Below are 22,338 nucleotides of genomic sequence, written 5' to 3'. Positions count from 1 at the left end.
GACGTTTTTAATACATTTTTCTTGAAGACATTTCAAGACGTTTTTAAGACACTTTTCTTCAACGTTTCTTTGGTTGTTACATAATAGGGTATGTTTACTTGTGTTAAGGATAGCGCATTCTCGCATAACTTGTTTCTCTAGTCCCCGTAGGGAACCCTTGCTTGTAACTGACGATGGTACAAACGTGAGGGGTTATGGATGTTACGTAATACTTCAAGAGATTTTTTCTTCAGGATTTCTCTTTTCTTTCAAGGCGTTTTTTTTCAACATTTCAATTACTTTCAAAGCTTTTTTTCTCAGGGGATCTTTATATTCCAAAGATTTTGTCTGCATTGGGATTTGAACGAGTTGTCCCCTCAAGAAACTGGTTACATTTGACGCTCACCTGCTTTTTAAGCAATGCTTTAGAGTGCATTATCAGATTATATTGGGGTGTTCTTATCACATTTTTTAGTAATAGAGTCTTTTACTTTATCGGAACTTGAGGGAGCTATCAAAGGTGAAATAAAAGCAAGATTATCATTATGGCTAGAATATGGTAAAACTTCATATGCGATCAAAAATTTATCTTTTTTTCATCACTACATGGAATTTTACACTTACATTAGAGGCAATCCTGAACGAGCATACCTATGTACATAGGCTACAAGATGCCTAAATTGCATCAGTGAAATATATTGAAGTTTTATCCTGGAACTAGAAATCTAAAAAAAGAAGGTTTTTTTGTGGCTACAAGTTTTATCAATAAAAACAATTTTACAAATGTTATTAAAACAGTTTATTCTTAAGACACTGAATTCAATATTTTACAGGCAGGAGGGAGATATTTTCAACTAAGAAATCGTTCTATCAAGGGTTATTAACATAAATGCTAAAAAATTTTACGTAAGTATGTCCTTATGTCAAAAGTATAATACTGCATGAGAACCATTACTTTTAACCAATAAATCTAGATCTGTTGAGGGGAGGGGATGAGTTATTGGAGGTAACTTCAAGGGGGCATATGACGTGACTTTATTCTATATTTTGTTCTTTTTTTCTTGGCATTATTTTTAGCAATTCTTAGCCTGTGACACTCATTAGCTTGCACATGGCACCCTCTGGTAAGCATTATCAGACATGGCGTTTTTCGGGAATTTTTCTACTAAAATATCGGTTTACGCTAGAATTGATCTAATGTGTTCAGAAAAAGTGGATAGTCTTCGAAATTTGATAGTCAATTCCTTCAAGTTGATTTCTTTTGAACAATATACACAGGAAAAATGGAAAGTCTTTAAAATTTTATAGTGAAACCATTAAAGTTGATTTTTTTAACAGTAGATCCTTCAAACCCCAGGAAAAGGGGAAAGCCTTCGAAAATTCGATAGTCAAACCAATAAACTCGATTCATTTTGAATGATAGACCCTTCTTACCCAGGTAAAGAGAAGTATCTAAGCTTGTCGGAAACATAGGAAAATAGTTTTTGGCCACAAAACTAACCCAGGTACCTGCAACCAAAGTGTCGCGCCCTGGGTTCCTCATGTCGACTTGTTTTAACTGCTAGAAAAACAGTGTGGTTGTTATTTCATACAAACTCGCACTATTTTTAAGGATTCGGCTTTTTTCTTACATAATTGTAGGTAACCTAACCTATCATGTTTAGATTAGGTTAACTTAACCTAACCTACTAGCATGTAAGAAAAACGTTGAATCTTTAAATAATGGTGCGAGTTTGCATGAAATTCCCATATAATTCATATTGTTTTTCTAGTTGTTAAAACAGGTTGACGGATGTGTAAACTGACATGGTATTTCACCAGAGGGCTTGGGAAAGTTGAAAACCTTTTTTCAGAAAAGTTGAAAAACTCTTAGATGTGATAGTTTGTGCCAGGTGGTGTCATCAGACTGGAACAATGTGCCACGCTGGCCTCAATTGCCATGAAAAACCAGAAAAAACGCTATTGGGGATTTCTTATTAAGTTTAAACGATCGATTCTAGTCTCAACAGATATGTTTGCAAGAAAATGCTCTAAAATGCCATATGTGTGATAATGCTTGCCAGAGGGTTATTTGTTATGATTATTATATGGATTTATTGGTTAAAAGTAATATCTTTCATGCAGTATTGTATTTTTGATTTTGTGGATATACTTATGGCGAATTTTCCAGCATTTATGTTGATAATCCTCGATTGAACGATTTTCCAGTTTAAAATATCTCCCTCCTACCTGTATAATATAAATTTTAGTATCCTAACAAGAAAGTGCTTTATTAATGCTTGTAAATTGTTTTTTTTTAGAACTTTTATGTACAAAAAAGCCTTCATTCTTTAGATTTCTTGTTCCAGGATAAAACTTCAATATATTTCACTTATGCAATTTAAGAATCTTATATCTTATGTATATAGGTATGTCAGTTCAAGATTGTCTCTTATATACATATAAGATTATGTATAGTGAAGACAAAAAAGTAGAATTGTGATCTTATATGAAAGTGTACCATATTCTAGCCATTATGAAAATCTTGCTTTTATTTCACTTCTAATAGTGCATTCAAGTTCTAATAGAGTAAAAGACTCTATTCCTAAAAAATGGTCTAAGAACACCTCCCAATATTATCTGATAATACCCTCTAAAGTATGACTTAACAATCGAGTGTGCGTCAAATGTAATGAATTTCTAGCAATTGATTTCTCTCCCGCATGTCAATTATTCCAGACATAACAGACACGTAATCCATTTAATTGTTCTAGAAAGTGTTCAGGGAATTCTCCATGCAGAGAATAGGTTTTTTTGTAGAATTTATTTCCTGAATCAAAATAACATCAATTGATTTTTTGGTCCAGCTGTCTAGTGATCCATTCCGGTGAGGGGAAATCTCTTTCGAATCCTAATGCAGACATAAATCTTTGGAATATAAAGGTCCCCTGAGAAAAATTGTCTTGAATGAAATTAAAATCTTGAAGAAAAACGCCTTGAAAGAAAAATGATATCCTGAATTAAAAAAATCTCTTAAAGTATTACGTAACATCCACGTGCGCATCTTCTTTACGCAATACCCCACGTTTGTGTCTTTCTCAATTATAAGCGGGGGTTCCCCACGTGGCCTTAAGAAACAAGTTATGCGAGAATGCGCCATCCTTAACATAGGTAAACATTCCCTATTACGCAACAAAGAAATCTTCAAGAAAAATGTGTTGAAGAAAAATATCTTAAAACCGTCTTGAAATGTCTAAACGTCTTGAAGATAAATTCCTTTAAAAACGTCTTGAAGAAAAATTTCGCAAAACATCTCGAAGAAAAACGTTTTGAAGAAAACACTCTCTATTGCGTAACATACAGATATATTATACCGTTACAGGTGCTCTATAGTATTGTGTAGAACCCAGATTCACGTAATAACGTCGTGAAGGACTAGTAGCTGCAATACTCTACTCCCTATGGGGCTGCTGGAACAGGTTGGGTCGTCACTACTGCTGACCCCGGCTTCCTTGGATGTAATATGTAAGAGATAACAGCAAAAACGTATTCGGACATCTTTTTACTGAAATGGTTGTGGAAAATTAGGCGAGTAACAATGATGGTCTTGTATACTCCAATGTGAATGCATCTTGTCTAAAGATCCCTGAAGGCAAGGGTGTATCCAGGATTTTTGTTTGGGGGGGTTGCAAAAAAACTTTAAAAGATGAATGAAAAAATTGTTGATATGTATTTTTGTTACCTCTTTACGAGTCGGACAAAAAATCAGGATAGGCCTTCAAACCGTGAATTCCCATCCCTTTTGGATACTGCCTTTCCTGAAGGTATCCCAAGTTCAACTATCATTGCTCTTTTTGTTCTCTGTATATATGCATTCAATTGCTTTTCAGTTTTGAAATGATTAAATTGTTTATTTGCATATGACTTAACTTATTATCGTTTATGCACTTTCTGGGGTTAGCCTATGTAACTTGTCTGATTACTACCATTCATTGGTTAAGTATCAGTCGTCATAACCTATGTGTCATTTACGTCTCGTGAAACGCTTTGAATAGATAACTCGGCCTATCAGAAAAGAAGTCTTGGTGTGTTCAAACGTACCGTAATTCTGACCAAGTTTTAAATGGGATGTAGACAAAGGAATTCCCTTCCCCACTGGCATCTGGCTTTTTATGGTGCATTTCTTGGTATAAAAAAAAAACAAGCAAGCAAAGCTGTAGATAAAGGAATAATCGCCGTCGATCTTAAAATCCAGGCAGTTCATAACAACTGACAGTTGATCATAACAACTAAAATAGCAACGAAGGCATTCTGAAAAGCATTTGCTTCTCTGTAAGGTATTCTCTAAAGGTATTGTAAAGGTGTGTAAAGGTCTGTAAAGGTATTCTGTAAGGATAACTTATGCAGTTCCTTATTCTCTTACAAAATTTAGGAAAGGAAACTTATGCCCATAAGCTTAATGCCAGATATTGATTAGTAAAAAAAAATGCTACTGCGGGGTTAGTCATTAGATCCTTCGCCCATAAATTACAAAACGATAAAACCGTAAAGAAGTGAGGGGATAAAGATAAAAACAACCAGTTATAAAATACAGATTAAAATGCAAATATTTCGGTTGGCCTCCGCTTGACCGTCCTCAGTGCAAACTAATAAAAAAAAAATTCCGACAAAAAGTTCCAAGATAATATGAAAAACCAAACCTTAAAACAAACACAGAACTAATTGACCGTAATATTTGCATTGTAATCTGCGTTTTTTTTTTTCGTTTTGTTTTTTTCACTGGCTGTTTTTATCCTCGTTTCTCTTTTCCTTGCGGTTTTTTACCGCTTTGTCATGATGAGCCATTGTGGTCTCAGAAATGATTTTCCCGTATAGATAAAGTATTCTGAGCAAAATCGTCATTGATTCAATCAAAATTTGCACGTAGCAATTTAATGGGTAACATGTTCAAATAATTTTGTGGGCAAAACCACCCCCTCAGCTTAAAGCTAAAAACTTCTTACATAAAAACTCTGGTTTATCTTTTGTTTCACTTGGACAAATTACCGTTTTTGCTGGAAGGTGTGGTTGCCTTATCTCTGTTACTATAAAAAATAAAAATATTGTTTCAACTGTATTCTCGTTGCCGACAAAAATGGAAAAATACTCTCACGGATCATGCTCCAAGTTATGTTTTCTTGGATTTTAACACATATTAAATAAAAAAAAAAACTAATTTTTTTTAGCTGAAACTAAGGAGCGACATTAAAACTTAAAACGAACAGAAATTACTCCGTATATGAAATGGGTTGTCCCCTCCGCAATCCCTCGCTCTTTACGCTAAAGCTTTTAATTGTTTTAAAAAGTAGAATTGTGGCAAAGAGTAAAACTTTAGCGTAAAGAGCGAGGGATTGCGGAGGGGACAACCCATTTCATATACGGAGTAATTTCTGTTCGTTTTAAGTTTTAATGTCGCTCCTTACTTTCAGCTAAAAAAATTAGTTTTTTTATTTAATTTCTGAACGTTTGAATTAATGCATGTTTGGTTTTGGCTCTCCGCACATAAATTATTAAATTGAAATTTGTATATTAATTCTTTTTTTGGCTAAATGGCTTTCTCTTAGTTTTGATCAGACAATTTTGAGAAATAAGGGGTGGAGAAGGAGGCCTAGTTGCCCTCCAATTTTTCGGTTACTTAAAGAGGCAACTAGAACTTTTAATTTTTAACGAACGTTTTTATTAGTAAAAAATATACGTAACTTAAGAATTAACTTACGTAACAAACTTTCATAATCTTGTATTTTTGTTATGTATACGAGGGGGTTTGTACCCTCGTTAATACTTCGCTCTTTATACTAAATCGTAAGTTTTGTCCCAATTCTTTAAGAATGACCCCTGAATCAGAAAGGCCGTAGAATAAATAGTTGAAATTACTAAAAATACATTAGCATAAAGAGCGAGGTATTTATCTCCTCCTAAATACCTCGCTCTTTATGCTAAAGTATTTTTAAGAACCCCTCATATGCATAATAATCTCTATTCGTTTTAAGTTTCAATGCTACTCCTTCCTTTCATTTGAAAAAACGTTTTCATGTTTATTTTTCATTGTTTTCTTATAGTAATGCTAGAAAATCCTGCGTCCTTTTCATTGAATTTTTCTTCCCCCATGACAGATTCCTCCAAGGAAAGATCCTCCAACATAGCCCCCTCCCCTCAGCCCCACCCCGAAAAAAATAAAATCCCCCTGAAAACGTCTGTACACTTCCCAATAACCATTACTATATCTAAACACTGGTCAAAGTTTGTAACTTGCAGCCCCTCCCCCAGGGATTGTGAGGGAGTAAGTCATCCCAAAGACATAGTTCTTATGGTTTTCGACTATGTTGAACAAAATGGCTATCTCAAAATTTTGATCCGTTGACTTTGGGAAAAAATGAGCGTGGGAGGGGGCCTAGATGCCCTCCAATTTTTTTGTTCACTTAAAAAGGGCACTAGAACTTTTCATTTCCGTTAGAACAAGCCCTCTTGCGACATTCTAGGACCACTTGGTCGATACGATGACCCCTGGGAAAAAGAAAAAAAGCAAAAAAAAACAAACAAATAAACACGCACCCGTGATTTGTCTTCTGGCAAAAAATACAGAATTCCACATTTTTGTAGATAGGAGCTTGAAACTTCTACAGTAGGGTTCTCTAATACGCTGAATCTGATGGTGTCATTTTCGTTAAGATCCTACAACTTTTAGGGGGTGTTTCCCCCTATTTTCTGAAATAAGGCAAATTTTCTCAGGCTCGTAACTTTTGATGGGTAAGACTAAACTTGATGAAACTTATATATTTAAAATCAGCATTAAATGCGATTCTTTTGATGTAGCTATTGATATCAAAATTCAATTTTTTAGAGTTTTGGTTACTATTGAGCCGGGTCGCTCCTTACTACAGTTCGTTACCACGAACTGTTTGATACAGCTACTCATGATTCGCAAAGATTCGAAAGTTTCTGTATTGTTATAAATCCGTTTCTGATGTGGATTAACGCATCAATTTTGGCGTTCAGCAGGCAATTGCGATTACTTTGAATTGAGTTCAAAAGTACTTACTGAAACCTTTTAAAATAATTATTTGCTGATTGCGTGTTAGAACTTAATAAGCTATCTTTGCACCCTTTATAGATAGAAAATTCTTGATGTATTTATCTATTAGAATAAATTCCAGGACTTCGATTCCGGTGATGAGGTTATAAGAAAGCGTCTCCATAACAGTCCAAACAAACAGGAAAAAAAGAACAAGTATTGGTATAAATTAAAATTTTTCCTATTAGAACCTTTCGTAAAAGGACGGTGTTGTAGAGCAGCAAGATTTTTAACTCTTAATATTTTTTTTTCATTTTAACTGTAATTTTCGGTACAATATGAACAGTGTAGACGTATAGAGAGGGAAAGTTAAGCCGCTAGATTTGACCATTTTTTTCGATTTTCAAATTATTCGTGTAAATTAATTTTGCTGCCTAAACAACGTTGAATAGAGCATAAAATAGAGCAATGAATAGAGCATTGCGCTTATTCAATAGGTAATTCCAATTAATTAATATAAGCTACATTGAATACGGGGTTAGGCTTTTAAAACCATTTTGCTCTCAAATCAAAAGAGTAACATGGAAAGACTAAGATTTATCGATGATACAAGAATATAAATATTATTGCCATGAAGTTGCATTACGCAAAGCAAGTGTATTTATTTTTGTTGATCAAGTAAGTTTGTGTTTCGTATTTTTTAGCCCAGTAATGGTGTAACATATAACGATGAAGACTCCCAGCGCCAGGAACTAGTTAGGAATGTGATAAGCTCACAAGGTGCTCTTATACTCACAACTTTGCTAAATGCTTCAATTTTTCAACTATCCAGCTATAATACGGTTGATGTGGCTGATGTCATATATTCGTTTGCTAGTGTGGATAGAGAGGTAGGTTGTATTGCTTTTAACTTTATTACCTCGATAATTCCTAAGTTAAATTTATTTCTATGTTACTTTTTAACCCATCACAGGGAAAGGGAGATCAAGTTACTATTTCGGCATTTCTAGTGTTCTAATACCAGTATGCGCGAGTATTTCGATTGATTTGTTGCTGTTGCTGGTGTTCTGTTTCATATCAGTATTTTTCTCCCTTGCTTCTTGCTAGTTTGTAGTCTAGAGGGCGTAGTCTAAACCTGAAAACAACAGTGCAAAGAAAAAATCAGATTTCCCCAGGTACCCATTCAGAGCTGGGTCGACCCTGGCTGAGCTTACAGAGTAACACCATTGATCCCCGTTCCAAAACAAAAAACAAGGACACCAGGGCTCGAACCCATAACCTCGGCTAGGACGGAACTAGAATGTTCAAAATTTTACTGAAAGACATATGGAATTATAAACAGAATACAATACTACTAGGTTATTTGGTGTCTTCCGTTTTTTTGTTTTTTTTTCTCCATCATCTGATTGCCTCAATTATATTTGAAGTCGATACATTTGCAATTAAGAACATATCTATTTTGGCTTCAGAGGAAGATAATAATAGAAAACCAATGAGAACGGGCCAACAATGAAAACAAAAAAATTGGCTGATATTTCAGACTGACATTCATGGCCCGTCTTCAGTGTCAAATAAAAACATCAAAACCTAAAACTTGCGTTATGAAAACTAATATTTACAAATTATAACATATACCACTCGCAATGAACTGTGCAATATGGGCTGCATATTGACGGGAGAAACCATAACTGATTCAAAATATAAGCCAGCAAAATAACAATTCAAAACTTGTTTTTAGTCCTAGGGAATGTCACTGCTTTTCCTCTGGAACATGTAGTAAAATCAAAACTGCTAGTTGATTGTATGAAGCCTGGAATAAATCAACTTCTTTCAAAAATATGTACCGTAATCGAATGCTATCCCCACTCCCCAGTGTCCCTATGAATTAATCGGCAATTTCTAAGAAGTAGGCGATATTAGCTGACAGTAAAATGAAGTCTCAGTCAGGGCTGTAATCAGGATTTTTTTTTTTGGGGGGGGGGTCTCAAGGGACTCAAAGGAGAACGCTTTTACAAACGTGTGATTTTATCACGTTTTTTAGGTTTAATTTATTTCAGTTTGGCACTGAAGACAGGCTTTGAATGTTGTCCCAATATATTTTTTTTTTTTTTTTTAAATTGGCATAATTTAATAGGTTTTTTTATATTATTTTCCTTTGTCATATTTGGCCAACTTCGCCTGGGGGGGGGGGGTCTCAAGGGACTCAAAGGAGAACGCTTTTACAAACGTGTGATTTTATCACGTTTTTTAGGTTTAATTTATTTCAATTTGGCACTGAAGACAGGCTTTGAATGTTGTCCCAAAATATTTTGTATTTTTTTCAAAATTGGCATAATTTAATAGGTTTTTTTATATTATTTCCTTTGTCAGATTTGGCCAACTTCGCCTGAAAAATCATCTTTTTTAAGTCTAAGTGAACTTTTACTTTTTATTTTCTGTAATTTTATCCTTTCTTGCAGAATACAAAAATGTTATTGACACAAACCTTCGCTACATTACCTCGCACTACACCAAGTGGTTGTGTTACAGCAACAGACGAACAAATGAAAGCATTTCTCGATAAGACTGTGGGGTTAGTTGTTTTTTTTTTCTTTTTTCTTTTTACTTTTTGATACATCTTCTTTAGGAGTTGGATATACTCGTCTGACTGTTTTAAGTATACGTTTTCCATCAGCGATTCTCAAGTTGTCAGTAATTGGGAAATACTCCTCCGTTCTATATTAAATTGCAATAAGTTGATGCGGTCATTCGAAAAAATTATTTTTTAATTTAGTAAAACCTATCGGCATATCGCCACTAATTCCGAAAAGATGAAAGTATGATTTAATTGGCTATCAAGCAATAAAAGTAAGGAGCTTCGGACTTGAAAACCTTTTTTCCTCGTTGAATATGCTCTGGAATTACGAAAGTAGTAATCTTGAAGAATGGCACACGATTTTTTTTTTTTTTTTTTTTTTTTTTTTTTTTTTTTTTTTTTTTTTTTTTTTTTTTTTTTTTTTTTTTTTACAGAGAAGCTCGGCTGTCTAAAACGAAAACGCATCCCGAGCAGTTTTAGTTAGATTTACTAATTTATATTATTACCCTGAATAACTGGATGGATTATTAGTCCCAACAAAGTCGCTAGTTGCCTCCTTCTTTATTTACCCTTGTTGTAAATACAATATTCCCCAACATTTTCTATGCAATCAAGTTTGTTTCTAACTGCAGTTGCTAAAAACCAGGATTTTGCTAATACTTTGTTTGATTTTGGCTGGCTGTGGTGCAGTAATATTCAAATTAAAATTTTGATTTTGAATCCTGATTTAATAGGGAATATATGGACCATTGAAGTTGAGATATAGTCGTTTTATGTTTTACTTATCCAGCGTGGTCTCAGAAATTAGTTGTTACATTAAAACTGGCATCAATTTCTTTTATTTTTGGGTAGATAAGCTGAATAAAATAACCTGAATTTCTTTTATATTTGGGTAAATAACTTGAATAAAAAAACTTGAATTTCTTTTATATTTAGGTAAATAAGTGAATAAAACTATTCAGTTGATTCGACACAATATTTGTTGAAATACTTTTTATTCATTATCAATTTTGAACACAGCCTTGAAAGGGTATTTCTTCTAAAGATACTCGAATTCCTATTCGGCGATGGCATCACTTGAGGCAATCCCCAGTTTCTACTTAGTACCAATTTGTTCCCGTTTGAAGAACTGGCATCGTTATTAATTATTGAATTTCTTCTTTTCTATCTTCTGGCAGCAAAATATTGGTCTTCACACAACTAAACTACTACGTAGGGCAACATCATGCAACTGGAATCCCACTCTACCTTTTAATTCAACTACCAAAAAAGTCGATTCAGAAGTAAAAACTTGTTGTTGTTTTTTTTAAGCTGAAGGTAATTCTAGATTGGCAGTTGCTACCAGAGAGGAGGGTAAGTGTACAAGGCCCTATAGCAGAAGACTAATATTTGATAGAAGTACTGAAAAATGTCAAACTTTAAAAAAGAAGCCTTTTATCCCAAAAAAGTTAAAACACCTATTTAGCCTTTACTCCCCTGAAAAATCTCAGGTTTGCCAACTTTCAGAACAATTGTTTCAGGGGTTTATGTCAGATAAGGATAGAAATTGCTCAGAAAGCTAAAAAATTTAAAACAAATCGTGGGAAGAGTCTTCTTTCCTTTTCTGGAAGAAATTTCATCAAAACTATGATTCCATTTAAAATGGTTATTTTTCCGAGCTCTATTTGGAAAACAGGAGAGAGAGAAGAGTAGTATATGATGTATATTGCGAAAACATATGCTTGTCCTCGCTTCAGTCCTATGTTTATTTACAGGGACGAAGATGGAGTAAAAATTTAGGGTGAATCCAACATTATTTTGAGGGGAGGGTTCTAATGCACTTTTTAAAAACTTTTTTTAGTTGCTGCTGTTTAAAAGTAGAAGCATCAAAAACTGTTTCAAAATTAGTTGTACGGTCTAAACCTAGGGTAAGTAATGTTCCTATGTCGGCTTGTCCTATAATGGAGGGACTGGACCCTACGAAATTTGTTGATTTTTATTTTGTTTTTACAAGGTTCAGTAATTTTCATTTAGTTTACAATTCTTGTTCCTGTTTTTGGTCAGTCTGACAAAGCAGGAATAATATTGGGGTAAGGAAATATTTATTCACAATAATATAGACGTGCATAAGCACGTAGCTGATACATGCATACAATATTACGCGTTGTAAGTATTTTTAGTTCACCTTAGATTTGATCAATCATACCTGAGGTTTAGTCCTCCCTAATGCTTTCCATCATTAAACACATTTTTTTAAGATGTTTCATGTAAAATTTGGCTTTGGTCACATTGATTAAAAATGATACTGTTTGAGCCAGCAATAGCGATCATATTACTAATAAGACAAGACGATCCTAAACGATTTTGCAGAGGCCTCTGAGGTCTTTTCAAATATACGCTTCACCCAACAATATCGACACCGCAGAAAACTGTGCCGGATCACCTTTACTGTTGCATGATACTTATTGCTTGGGCACCTGTGTACTTGCTTCTTTGCAACACTTTGTTGGCATTCATGAGTATTTGTGGTCCTACTGTAATTGTTAACATAATACTGGTCTTATATTATCTGCTATAATGTCAAGGCATGTCCGCTTAACCCATCCAAAAATCTTTTCTTTTCTTTTTACTAGTAAAGATTTCTTGCATAATGTCTTATTGTATTCAGGGACCTGGTTCTAGCTAGCAATTTATTTCTGTCTGGAGTATTTGATCCAAAAGCTTCCGTATTTCGGAGTTCCAGAGGGCTCAAATCCCTAAATTTTCTATTTTGAGTAGGCAAAAGGGAGATAGGCTTAACAAACCTTTGTATGTCGGATTTATGCTCAACTGCCATCTATTGTATTGAAATCATAGATCCTGTAATTAAAGTTATTATGACCTTTTCTTCGGTAAATCAGTAATTAATATTTTTTTTTTGTATTTTCAAGTAATTTGTATTAGTAATATTCTATCGTTGTTTTTAAGATTCCTAAGAATTTAAATGTAATGGTAAAATTGAATTCTAAAAAAAAAAGAAACAAATACATATTAGTATGAAAAGGTTGAATTTAAACCACAAGATTTTACTTTGCCCCATTTTAGGATACAATTTTTTTATGATGTTCTTGTACTGGGGAAGGCCTCTTCTGCTATCTCCTGCCTCTTTTAAATGTATTCTCAGTTGTGTATAGATGAAACTTCAAGCCCTCCTCGTCGGCCGTTCTATAACACTGATCTCGTCCGTATATCGCCCCTCCCCTCGTCCGTATATTTCCCAATAACAAATACTTTCTGTAAGCAATGGACGAATTTCAAAATTTATAGTCCTTTCCCTAAATCTGTTGGGGTCTTGTCATCCCCAGAGGGATATTTATCTGACCTTTCAGTTATGATGAAGGGAATGGCTATGTCAGAATTTCATTTGGATGTCTCTGAGAGAAAAAGGGAAAGGGGAAGGGGGCTAGTTGTCCTCAATTCTATTTAATTTTTTTTAATTCATTTTTTATATTCTTTAAATTTTGTTCGAATGAGTCCTCTTCCGATCTTCTAGGACTCTTGGTTTTATACAATAACTATTGGAAAAAAAAACACATCTTTAGATGACGGCGAAGATCACATTGCCTTTCCTTCATAAAACAACAAACTTGTGATTGTTTTAATTTATCAATTTCAATTTTAAAGATCTCATTTTATTTGAATTTTTATTTAATTTATATACGTAGTTTGCCGTGGATGACCCTTGGATATAGAACCAAAATATTTTGTAAGATCTAACAAATTTGACCGTCTTAAGTAAATTCCCTCTTGTCCTACTTGTTGTTGTTTTTATCCATGATCATTATCCATGGCAATAAATACACAGTTCCAAACATTTGTATATAAGGGCTTTAATCCTTTACAACAGAGTTTCTGATTGTTTTGTAGCTATGGAGGGAGGGAGATGTCTCAGAGGGTGCATTGTTATGCCAAAACATCCCAACTCTCATTGAGCTTTCAAAAAAATACAGAATTAGTTTTAAGGGACAGGCGAGGGGAGATAGGAATTAGAAATTGATAAATAACCACGGGATCGTATCCAGGACTTGTTTGGGGGGGGATACAAAACTTTTCTTTAACGTGTCAAAAATATGTTTTTATGCATTTTTGTTATATTTTTACAAGTCAGACATATATCTCCACCACAAATTGAGCCTTAGGTAGATACAGAATTAGTTCTAAGGAAGGGGCGGGTGAGGGGAATTGGAGGTAAAAATGTATATTTAATTCCTCTTGATATCTGGGGAAGTTTCTGGTATGCCCTATTATTATGAAAGTAAAGAGTAACATTAAACCCGAAAATGAGCAGAATTTATTCTGTATAGGGGGGAGGGGGACTGTCCCTTCCTCATTTGCGTGCGGATAAATCTTCCATAGAGGGGGGGGGTATTTTTTGTGGGGTAAACGTCTAGACCGATTTGTCATGTAATTTTGTAAACTAAACGCCCGACTGTGAGTCAAATTACGTAGCCAAGATCAGTATGATTTAAATTTCCTGTGAGCAAAATGTACAAGATTGGCTATATGAGTAAAATGTCGTTCTTCTTTCTTCTAAGGTCGGTCATCTATGTAAGGTTCATTCCGCCCATAAAGAATAGACGCATTGGAATCCCTTTGAGTAGTTATGCTTGGTGTCTATAATATGCCAAGGTCTTGGGTTGGGCTCAACAGTATTCCGGTCTTAAAAACCTTGAAGCGATGACAAGCAGTAGAACTACTGTTAGATAAATCTCGGATCTTGCACTTTCACAGTTCTTTTTATATTTTGTTGCAAGACTGAAACCTGCATGCAGTGCCATCTTTATTAAGAATTACCATCTTTTGGAACAATTTAGCGAATTAGTATCTTATTTCAGTGGAAATTCTTGCCATGCTTTTCCAAACTGAAGCTCTTTAGCGAATACACATTGAATCTATCCCTTTTATATATTAAAAAGCACGATAAAATTGCCGTCCGTCCTTATTTTGTTATTATCTACTATTCCTAGTATCTTTTGAGCTTTCAATCGTATGCCATCTACTGGCCTGTTTGGATATTTATGGAAACCAGAATTCAAGTATTCCAAGAATTTTTTGTTCTATTCATTTCTGAAATATTTTGTTTTTAAGACGAATGTGCTGCCTCTTGCCAATTTTAAATTTGTATTCCCAAAATTTGGCAGAACTCAAGAATTGTATTTTAATGAGTTCTTTGTCAAATTTCGTCCCTAACTATTTTATTTCTTTTTTTTCTAGGGCTACTAGTTCAAAAGACGTGACACGTGCACTAAGGGATTTCATTCGACTCTATCGATAATAATTCTTTCGAGTGTTTAATACAAAGCATGTACTAGAAAAAAAATCGTATATCATTGTAAAATGTTCTTATATTAGTTACGCAAAAACTAAGTAGAATCCTAAAATTGCCTTGCTCTGTTGTCATAGTGCAACGGATATAATTTTTAAACCATTTCTGTAATTGATTTTTGGCCAGGCCTGGTGTGATATAAGAAAAGTATGTTACTATAATGATGTGCTATATAATTATAAGTAATGACAGTTCTGATGTATGAAGATTGGATGGACGATTAGCAAGGTTAAGACGATTGAGAGTCCAGTAAAATGATGTGTAAAATTTTATATTTTTTTTCTTTAAGCTACTTATGTAGTGTGACAATAATATTAATAGTCGGTTACAGCCCCATGCAATTTATTAATATTGTTGCATATTCGGACATGTGGAGAGGAATTCTTCCCAAAATTGGAGTCATTTTAAAGGAAGCCCCCCCCCCCTGGAAAATTCGAAAAGTATGCTTCAAAATGTTTTTTGGTGCATATTTGCACCCTAGAGAAAATTGTTTGTTTCCTAACTTGATTCTGGTCTCTTTGTAAACTTGTTTTCTTCTTCCTTTGCTGGATTAAATTTTAAAAAAAAATCAATCTTATTTTTATGCTATTTTCACCGCCATTGCGATTATGTTACCTTGTCTCTTTTGTTTCTCTTTCGTCCATTCTATATTTTTTCATACGTTCAACGTAGCTTGGATTGATCAAAGCTATATATAAGTTAGTTATTACTTAAGTGTGTCTTGCGTTGTTATTAATATGCGATAAGAAATACACAAGAAAATAAGTAACGCTATTATTTTAAAAAATAAGATTTGTCTGGTGTTAATCTAGAAGATCTGGGAAGCTTTAGGAGGTTAAACGTAAAATATCGGCTTAAAAAAAGAAAAACATAAATAACTAAAAATAATTGTCAACCATAAAAAATCAAAATAATAAGAGAGCCTATTGGGTTAAAAGAAAAAATGGAAAAACGTTCCATATTGAATTAATTATTGGACTTGTTTACGTTTCCGTGGACCTTTAACTTTCCGTTTTAACCTTTTTGACCTTTCTCCATTTGGAGGGAGTTCGCCATTGGGCTATGGTGAGGAAGGAATAGTTCGTGGGCCCAGGTCTCTATTTATTTCTTTTACAATGATGGAGCGTAAAAGATAAATAAATAAAGTTACAAAAACCCTCCTAAAAATCAAACAAATGAAATTTTTACGGAAAAAAGAGAACCCAATCAGGATAGAAAATAATTGAACAGAATGCATTAAAAATCGTCGTTGTTATGCCCAAAGATCGTACCTGACATTTCCAGACCCCCGAGGCAATCGCAAAAACCTTGCCTAAGCTGTTTTCAAAGAGAAGATAAGGAGGGTAATATAAATTAGGAGGGCCAAAGCATGATTTGCAAAGAAACATGCATTGCATTTCTGATCTATCCTTTGAACTCAGCAAGGGGTTTTTGGCAAATGCTTAAAAAGTTTGAAAATGTAAAACGGGACCTTTAAAAATAACGGCGACGAAATAAAGTAACGAAAATGAGAAGATCTCAAGCGTTTATTATATTATGAAAACAAAAGAAGATGGTTATGGATACCGACAATATTTTCCGTTTTAATGTAGAAATTATCGTTTGCAATCTTATCCACTCCAACAGTTCATTAATTGGAATCTCGAGACTTTTCTAGTGATGCTAAACGAACCTGGAAACCCAAGTAAGAATTTACAATATTTACAATACAATAGAATTAAAATACAATAGGAAACGTAAGTTCTAGAAAAAGCACAAATTCTAAAATCACGAAAACGAAGGGATGGATAAAGGACATGTGGGAGGGCAAATGTATTAAAAAGATAACTAAAATATCCCGATTGATAAATGTCAGGTAGTCATATTAATGATCCAAATGTCCTTTTAGTTTTCTATTGATTATAAAAACTAGCATGGTCTTACTTTTTCGAGCTGATGCCCAAAAAGGCAATTAAAGCCTTTGATCAAAGCTGGTGCAAAGGGTCTCATGTGTATTACGTAGGGTTATATCTAACAAGATACGTTTCAGCAAACAGTTTGTGGGATATTCTGAAGAGGGGAGAATAGTTTCCAAGGGGTGTTGGTACGGTCAAAGGATAAAATTAATCCTGATGAAATATACAAAAATACAATGAAAATATAATACTTTAGAAGCAAAATTATCGAAACTACAACAGAGAATTATGGAAAGCAGGTCGCCCAGAACGCATTATATTAAATACCTAACTTACCCTATCCCCCACTACATATTATATATTTAATTTAAATATACCTACATCTTAGTTTTACTCACTAAAAACGCGCAAATCATAACCGAGTGCAGTGAGGCAAACCCGTTTTTGTCAGATCTTACAGAGCAAGATTCTTGAGTATGTTCTTGATAATTAACAAGTACCGATTATAGTCACATTTCTTTAAAAGGTTTCTTTCAAAGATAGGTCATCTGTGTTTTAAAACCAGTATTAAGAGCTCTCTTCTGAATTTTCAAGGTTCAAGGTACAATCGGGTTTAATTAAAAAAAAAGAAAGAACTAAACTTAAAGTACACTGCTCTGTGACAAAACTCACGTTGAGACCCATCAATTCTTTTCGAATGACCTCGATTTTTTTTTTTATTTCCCTCAGTTAGGCTATAATGCCACTCAGGAAACGAATATAAAGAATGAACGAAATATGTAGAATATGGAGGATAGGATTCACTAAGCATCTAAATTTGAAGAGTCTTAAGTAGGGCGAAGGATTAGTTAACCTTTTTAGTAATGTTGTCAACATGGGTTTCCCACCTAAGATTAAATGACAAGGTTAGGCCAAGTTCAGTTCAGCATGAGCACAGTAGGAATAGGAGTTTCAAAAGATAGAGAGTTAATTAAGAAAATATAAGTAAGAACTGAGGATTTATTTAACTTTCATACTGCTTGAAGAGGCTTACTGGAAATGTCTTCAAGGATCTTAAACACAAACCATCCAATCCCCTATAAGGAACATTAGAGGGTCAAATATGATTCCTTGCAGCAAGTTACAAAAACTGATTGAAAATTAGAGTAATTGCTTCGGTGTTAGACACATTGGGAACGGTTTGGTAGAAAGGAAGCAATAATTCTTACAGGGAAATGGTCGATATGGAACTAATTTAAAAGTTTTTTCAATGAACAAACTATGATCAGTTGAAAAGAAAGCCTTCTAAACGTCAACTAGAATAAGGTTGAGTCCCTTTTTTGTAATTCTGGATTTGCATGCGTTGAATTCAGGCGAGTTGCTAAGTAAACAACAGGCGGAAGTTCATTTAATTTTTCCAAAATATATAGGAGGCTAGAATTTTTATAGTAATATACGAGGCATATTTTTCACTTTTAGTCAATCTGTTGGTAATTTCTCATGCAACTGAAAGAAAACTGGAGTAAGGGTAATGGGTCGACATGCTTTCAAAATCTGAACTAGTTATTGTATTAATGATACGAGCAAGGGGGGTAGACAATTTGTCACGAGAATTTTCGAGCAATCTGGAAGAATATCTGACGGACTGGTATTGTTCTTTTTTAAAGAGGTGTTTATTTTTTGACTTTAAGACCGATTTATAATTAGAAGAAAAAATCCGGAAAACTTGAAGGGGAAAAAGGAAGAGCTTTCCTGAAGGGAGATTCTGCTCCCGAAAATCCATCGTATTATAGTTTGTAAGGGTGCACGAGCCCCTTTGATGCACACTTTCTGAGAAAATCCCTGAATAACTAGGGAAAGTGTGCCCCATAATCCCTAGCACGAAGTTCTGGATGAGAAGTTCCGGTTCTTTACTATTTTCCTCATGAAAAAGGTGAGATATGCTTTGAAAAATGACAAAAAATTCTGTAAACAAAGCTCATTTGGTCAATACATGCCAAATACTAACTTGCACACACTAATTTGATTTTGAATTAGATTCTAAACCTGTAAAAGTCAAATTTTTGTGGAATGGGGGATTTAAAGTAAGCGGAAGTCGGAGAAATGTATGGAAAATAAAAGAAATTATAGGAACAGTTGTAAAGATCTACAGATTTGGGTGAGGTGCCAAGGGCCCGAAGGCCCAGTGTGCGTGGATACCTGCTGATTTGCTTAATATTTTATTTATTAGGGCGTTGAATTATTTTTTTTTGTACTTTCCAATTCTATTTCTCAAACTCGTGTGAACCATGCATGCAGAAACAGTGGAGGAGGGGGAGGAGTGGGACTTGGTAAATACTAATTTTTATAGACTAGTAACTTTAATAGATTAATAATTTCATTTTTTTTACTTTATGAAAAATTCAGAAATAATAGCCTAAAAATTTCAGAGCCTCTCTTCGCAATTTTGCTGAGAAGTGTACTTTTTTCCGGTGTAACTTTATCTAACCAGTGGTAACAGAAAGTAGAAAAAAGGTAATATCAGATTGACAGCTAGTTTGTCCATTGCATAGAAAAACACCATACAAATCTACCTATTTCCAAGTGCACACTCCTAAGGGGGGCTGAGTTTTGTCCTTTGGCAAATGTTTGTGTGGTCTATGATTCACTTGTTGCAAACAAATTAAAACAGATAGAAAATAATGTAAAGCGTAAGCCCTCTCTTAACGAGGGCTAGTATATATTTTGTTTTAAGTCTGCTCATTACTTTCAATTGTCAATCAGGCTTATATATATGGGGAGGGGGTGGGGCTTTCGGTTAATATCTAACGATTTCAGGATCAATTATAGCTTCCTCTATGTTTTTTGTACAACTCCCCTATGTATTTATTTTTTTAATTAGTCCCTCTGGCAAGAATTACTGAATGTGTGCTCGATACTAAGACCTTTGACAATACGAGCATAACCGAAATGGGGAAAGCACTGGTTTGGAACCCAACATGGTTGTTCAATTCTATTGGAAGGTAAAAAAATGATAAAGAAAAGAACCTATCAAACAGTTTGTGGTAAGGAACTGTAAGTAAGGAGCGATGCGGCTCAATAGTAACCGAAACTATAAAAAACAGGATTTCGATATCAATAAAATCGGCTTATTTTGCTTATTCCAAAATTTATAACATTCATTAATCTTAGTGTTTCCTATGAAAGGCTATCGGCCTGAGAAAATTTGCCTGATTTTCAAAAAAGGAGGGAGACCCCCCAAAAAGTCAAAGAATCTTAATGAAAGTCAGATTCAGCGTATCAGAGAACCCTACTGTAGAGGTTTCAAGCTCCCATCTGCAAGAATATGGAATTTTTGTTTGTTTGTTTTTTTTAGCCAAGCGAGAGATCACGAATACGCGTTCATTTGTTGTTTTTTCCAGCGGTGATTGTATCGAACCAATGGTCCTAGAACATCGGAAGAGGGCTCGTTTCAACCGAAATTAAAAGTTCTAGTGCCTTTTTTAAGTGACCAAAAAGATTGTAGGGAAGCAAGCCCCCACCCAAACCTCTTTTCTCCCGTTACCGTCCGATTAAAATTTTGAGATAGCGATTTTCTTCAGCAGAGTTAAATGGTCCAAAAACCGTACCTTTGAAGATAACATGACTCCCCACAGCCGCTGAGAATATGCCTTGAAGTTATAAATTTTCCCAATTATTTACCTATAATATTTTTTATTGGGAAGTATATAAAAGTTTTTCGGGTGGGGGGGATTTTGCTTGGGGTGAGTTTTTATGGGGAGGGAAATATCCCGGGGTAAACTTTAAAAGGGGAATTTTATACTGGGAGGAATTGACAGAATTCCTATAGAAGTTCTTTTTATTGGTTTTATTTTATCTTTGCCAACTGAATTTTACATGTGAATATGTTCCGGTGGAATTATCCGGGGAAATTTTTAGCAGGTTTGGATTTCATGGAAAAAGTTTCCAAGGAAGGGGGATTTCCGGAGTGATCAGAAAAACGATTAGAAATTAAAGTCTTTTTCGAATGAAAGCATGCTAAGGAGAATTTTTAAGGCTCAGTTGTCCGCAAGAAATTTTACGGGGGGGGGGGGAATTCTCATTGAGGATGGAATCGTTCGGAGGTAATTTTAGGGTGAGTAGTGTATTTTTCGTGGGAGGAACTTCCTACGAAGGAGTTTCCCGTAAAGAGAGAGAATTTTTCATGGAGGGAGAGCCAGATATACCAACATTATTTGAAAAACCATCACAAATTAAAAGACAAGCATTTTCAACTGAAAGTAAGGAGCAACATTAAAATTCAAAACGAACAGAAGTTATTCCGAATCTGAAAGGTTCCCCCCTCCTCAATACCTTGTTCTTTACGCTAAACTTTGATTGTTTGTCCATTTTTTTTAGACTACTGAATCACAAGGGCCGTTTAATTTGGATAGGAAGTTTTTTTAAGTGCTAAAAATTTTAACGTGAATGGCAAGATGTAATTGATCAAACTGAGAAGTTTGTTGAAAAAAGAGTAAAAGAAGGAATGAGGGCACCACAAAAATCCCCTGCATATACCCCTGAATGATCATGAGTCACCATTTGATATATTAAGAAGTTTCTGTGCTTAGCCCTAACAACGCAGTTTGTAAGTCACGTTTTTCTAACAAACTTCGTGAACGACTTCGTGGAGTTCAGTTATTTGCCGATTTAGCATATGAAAGCTCTTTTTGTTATCTCCACCTTTTGATGCATGCACCATCACTGAAAGCTCTATATATATACTAGCTGTTGGGGTGGCGCATCGCGCCACCCCAACACCTAGTTGGTGGGGCGCTTCGCGCCCCCCCAAGCCCCCCCGCGCGCGTAAGTCGTTACGCGCCATATTAGTTATTCGCCATTGTAGTTGTGTCCCTGTGTCCCACCTGTGAATATAGATAGATTTATATATGTGTTTCAAACTACGTAAAAATTGCGAATAAACAACATTCTTGGCTTTCCCATTGTCTGTGCATGTACAAAGCCGTATGTACTAATAATGACGTCATATGCAAACGCTCTTTTTACAAACAAACAAACATGCATCCACACAACTCGTTTTTATATAGATAGATAGATAGATAGATACAATACAAATTAACTGCGTAAAACTTGCGAATATACAACATTCTTCGCTGTCCAATTGTCGCTGCATATAAATACATTGTCAGGTTTACCGACCCTCGAACATGCAACGTACAATTGTCCATGGGAAAAACAATCAGTATTAAGATCTATACCACATTTTTCTAATGATTGACCTTGAGCTTTGTTAATGGTGATTGCAAATACTAATCGAATTGGGAATTGCAATCTTTTAAATTGAAAAAGCAGATCCGTTGGAATCATGGGAATGCGAGGAATAAGAACAGCCTCACCCTCAAAAGGCCCTGTCAAGATTGTGGCCTCTATTAGGTTTTCCATTGTTTTTTTTACAGCAAGTCGCGTGCCATTGCAAAGCTTTGGTGGGTTGATATTTCTTAAAAGTATTATTGGTACGCCTATTTTTAGTTGTAGCACGTGTGGTGGAAACCCTGAA

At 34.7% G+C, this 22,338-nt stretch overlaps 1 protein-coding gene across 1 annotated transcript in view; it reads left to right on the top strand.

Annotated features, from left to right (window-relative positions):
* LOC136039075 (transportin-3-like) overlaps positions 1 to 15,124 on the top strand; it is a 94,511-nt gene extending 79,387 nt beyond the window's left edge. The window contains exons 15-17 of the mRNA XM_065722562.1: positions 7,714 to 7,899; positions 9,469 to 9,581; positions 14,817 to 15,124. Coding sequence (XP_065578634.1) covers positions 7,714 to 7,899; positions 9,469 to 9,581; positions 14,817 to 14,877 — 360 coding nt within the window. The 3' untranslated portion in view covers positions 14,878 to 15,124. The remainder of the gene's footprint in view (positions 1 to 7,713; positions 7,900 to 9,468; positions 9,582 to 14,816) is intronic.
* The last annotated feature ends 7,214 nt before the right edge of the window (positions 15,125 to 22,338 follow it).

The sequence above is a fragment of the Artemia franciscana genome, chromosome 2, assembly GCF_032884065.1.
Source record: "Artemia franciscana chromosome 2, ASM3288406v1, whole genome shotgun sequence".
Taxonomy (NCBI): Eukaryota; Metazoa; Arthropoda; class Branchiopoda; order Anostraca; family Artemiidae; genus Artemia; species Artemia franciscana.
The sequence above is the reverse complement of the archived record's forward strand: the minus strand, read 5'-3'. Positions and strand labels throughout refer to the sequence as shown.